The following is a 3364-nucleotide window of genomic DNA, read 5'->3' as shown; positions in this document are numbered from 1 at the left end:
AGAAAACATTGGTATTATTATATTTTCATCACCGTTCTAATCCTTAACAGCTCATCCTTATTCCCAACACAGCACACTTTCACTATAGGCTAAAAAAAGTGCCGTCAAATTAATAGCAATATGTGGACGAACTCAAATCTCAAATGCAAATTGGTTTCTTTTTCGTGGCTTGAAAGTCACTTTATTTTTATTTTATTTTATTTGTGAAGTCCTTTGCTTCAACCATATATAAATAAAATATATATAGATATATATGAGGTTAGCGTTAATCATAAATTTGATTTTGAAGAGAGAGATAAAGGAGGTACCTTGGTGAGAAAAAGGGCAGACGACTTCAAGGGCATGCTTCAAAATTTGTTACAAATAGAAAGTGCATCGTATAATTTGCTTAATTGAGGGTTTGATTTCATTTAGTTAACTCTGTTGGTGTCTATCTGGAGTTGGTGTTTCAGGATCCATCAATGTCTCTGTTTGCTGTTTTTTCCATTTGTAAAGTTGCCAAGGATGCAGCTGGGGTTGCAGGTGCTTTGATGATTTCTATATTAAAAGCAGAACAATTTTAGTTGTTGATTATCACATTTTCACTATATTAACTTGCTTATTTGCAGGGAATGTGTTTGCTTTTGGGTTGTTTGTGTCTCCCATGTAAGTTTCATTATGGATTTTGAAGAACTGTTGATGTCAGACGATTTTTATTTATTTTTTGTTTATTTGTGTTCATAGTGTAACTCTTGTTCTGTTTTTAATACGCAGACCCACATTTAGGAGAATTATCAGAAATGGGTCCACGGAGATGTTCTCAGGGTTGCCATATATTTATTCTCTTTTGAACTGCTTGATCTGCATGTGGTATGGCACACCTCTGATATCTACTGATAATTTGTTGGTTACAACTGTTAACTCAATTGGAGCAGTCTTTCAGTTTGGGTATATAATTCTCTTCCTGATGTATGCTGAGAAATCAAAGAAGGTTATATCTCTGATTCTGTTGAAATTTGGACGATTATTTATTTATTTTATATGATAGAGGACAAAGTTCAGTGGTTACTTCTGAAACTGTATTTTAAACTTCCATTGAGTAGGTGAGAATGATTGTATTATTGGTGGCAGTTCTTGGAGTATTTGCAATCATATTAGTTGGAAGCTTGCAAATAGATGACATTCAAATGCGTCGGTTCTTTGTGGGATTTTTGAGCTGTGCATCTCTCATTTCGATGTTTGCCTCACCATTGTTTATAATTGTGAGTGTGTTGTTTCCTTAATTTCCATGTATAATATGAGCAATATCTATTAAGGGTCAATTTACTTACATTACATGCTATATTTCTCAGAAATTGGTCATTCAGACAAAGAGTGTTGAATTCATGCCATTTTATCTCTCACTTTCCACCTTCCTAATGAGCACCTCTTTCTTTCTTTATGGATTGTTCAATGATGATGCCTTCATTTATGTAAGTTTGCTTCCAACTCCTACTTTTATCTATTTTATTCTTGGATACCCATTTTAGTTTGAAATGTTCATTTTGGTGATTTATATTTGCAGTACAACTGTACCTAAATCTTTACTTGATTTGTAGGTGCCAAATGGGATAGGAACTGTTTTAGGAGTGACACAGTTGATATTATACTTCTACTACGAGAAAAAATCCAGGGACAGCTCCAGAGAACCTCTGATAGTGTCATATGTATGATCAGTTCTGCTGAAAAGACCAAAGGCAAAAGCAAATATGTAATGTTTCTGGTCTTTGCCATAGGCAATCTTTTCATGAGAATCTTCTCAATGCACAAGATAGTTTTCCTACTGAATCAATATATGGACTTAATAATAAGTATTTTGATTCCAAAGAAGAAAAGTAATGATGCAGCATACTCATTTCTGGTTATTACTGAAATAAATAAGTACTTTTATGAGGTTGCCTTTCTCTACTTGTTTCTGGGTACAAGAATGTTTTCTATGAAATTAGTGGATAAAATCCTTGCAGCCAGAGGGTGATGTTAGTCTCTTCTGATAATCTATGGTTTATAGTTAAAATGTATGTGAGCAAGAATTATTCAGTTAAAATTATGTGATTGGTGGGTGCCCACATAGAATAACAGTTTTAATTTGTATGGGTAGTTTTCCTAATAGACAACATGCTAGTTGACATGAAGCATAATCCATGTTATATTTGTTTCCAATTTTCCATATTTTCCAAGTGGCCTTTTATAACCTTTTTGTTCATCATTTATCTCTTTGTGGCTTAACTTTTTAGAGTGTTGATGAATCCTGTAACCTATATTTACTATCTGGTAACAAAATGTCATTTAATGTAATAAAATAATGAGGAAAGATTCATTCAGCATAGATCTGTTATTACTGAACTGGAACAATGTCGTCATAAAACATGCAAATATCAATCTCTATCTGTAGTACTCTAGTAAGAAAAGGGAAATTTCACTAACATAAGTGCTACAGTAATAAATAACTCTTTCTAGTGTAGTTCTTATAGTGACAGCTTCTTGTTCCTGCACAAAACAGATTTCAGGGTAAGAAAAGACCTTTGGCTGCTAGATGTGGTCTGAAACTGGAGTTGGCAACATCCCTGTTTGATTCAATTTGTAGGAGCAATTACTATTTGAGGGTGACAACCAGAAGTTGTGACAATGAATAACTTGAAATTTTGTGTATCATAGTTACCAGGTACGAGGTACAGGTACTGGTATGTGGTACTTATAGGTATAGATTGTCACTTATTTTACATTATTATTGCAAGACTTCCTTTGAAGAGAATCTATTTTGCAATATGTGGCACGGTGAATTCAGTATACAATACTCAGGGTTATATTTATGCAAGCCTTGAGGAGGTGAACAATGCTTTGAAATATGGTATTGCAAGAAAGGCACATTGCACCACTCCTGCAGTCGTTGGTGATGGTCTAAGCTAGCTTCTCTTGCTTTGAGGCCCTTTCCTAGTTCATCAGATGTTAGAGACAAATTTGTACAAATTATTTAAGTTGTTCCATGTTGATCCTTAATGAAAACTTATGTGCAGCAGACATACTTTGTCTCTGTTGATATCCAAATAGCTGTTGAATCATTTAATGACAAATATTTAAGCAGCTATATTTTTATGCCATGATTATATTAATTATGAAACAGCAAAATTATAAAAAAATATTAATAATGTCAGCTCTGCTTATTTTTTTTTATAATACATAAAACTTGAATAATTAAAAACTTTGCTAATTTTCATGACTAGAAATTTAATCAAAATTTTGAAAAGTAGTAATTTAAACAGATTCAATTTTTGTTATTAGCAAATTGTTTGAGGATGTTTTTCACTCCCACAATATCCAGGCAAATACATTTTTATTTAAGAATTTT

General features: G+C 32.8%; 1 protein-coding gene across 1 annotated transcript; it reads left to right on the top strand.

Annotated features, from left to right (window-relative positions):
* The first annotated feature begins 263 nt into the window (after nt 1-263).
* Nucleotides 264-3063, top strand: LOC114186308 (bidirectional sugar transporter SWEET2-like). The gene is made up of 7 exons (XM_028074366.2): nt 264-522; nt 609-645; nt 754-970; nt 1083-1241; nt 1332-1451; nt 1578-1729; nt 2519-3063. Exons 1-6 carry the CDS (start codon nt 462-464, stop codon nt 1689-1691), a joined length of 708 nt encoding a protein of 235 aa, XP_027930167.1. The 5' UTR covers nt 264-461; the 3' UTR covers nt 1692-1729; nt 2519-3063.
* The last annotated feature ends 301 nt before the right edge of the window (nt 3064-3364 follow it).

This window comes from Vigna unguiculata, chromosome 5 (assembly GCF_037176805.1).
Source record: "Vigna unguiculata cultivar grain cowpea cultivar isolate G323 ecotype 2 chromosome 5, ASM3717680v1, whole genome shotgun sequence".
Classification (NCBI taxonomy): Eukaryota; Viridiplantae; Streptophyta; class Magnoliopsida; order Fabales; family Fabaceae; genus Vigna; species Vigna unguiculata.
This window is presented reverse-complemented; position numbering and strand designations above follow the sequence as displayed.

Coding starts and splice junctions, on each gene's coding strand:
- LOC114186308 (XM_028074366.2), top strand. CDS start 462: ATGTCTCTGTTTGCTGTTTTTTCCATTTGTAAAGTTGCCAAGGATGCA. Junction 646..753: donor GGGTTGTTTGTGTCTCCCAT/GTAAGTTTCATT, acceptor TTTAATACGCAG/ACCCACATTTAGGAGAATTA. Junction 971..1,082: donor ATGCTGAGAAATCAAAGAAG/GTTATATCTCTG, acceptor TCCATTGAGTAG/GTGAGAATGATTGTATTATT.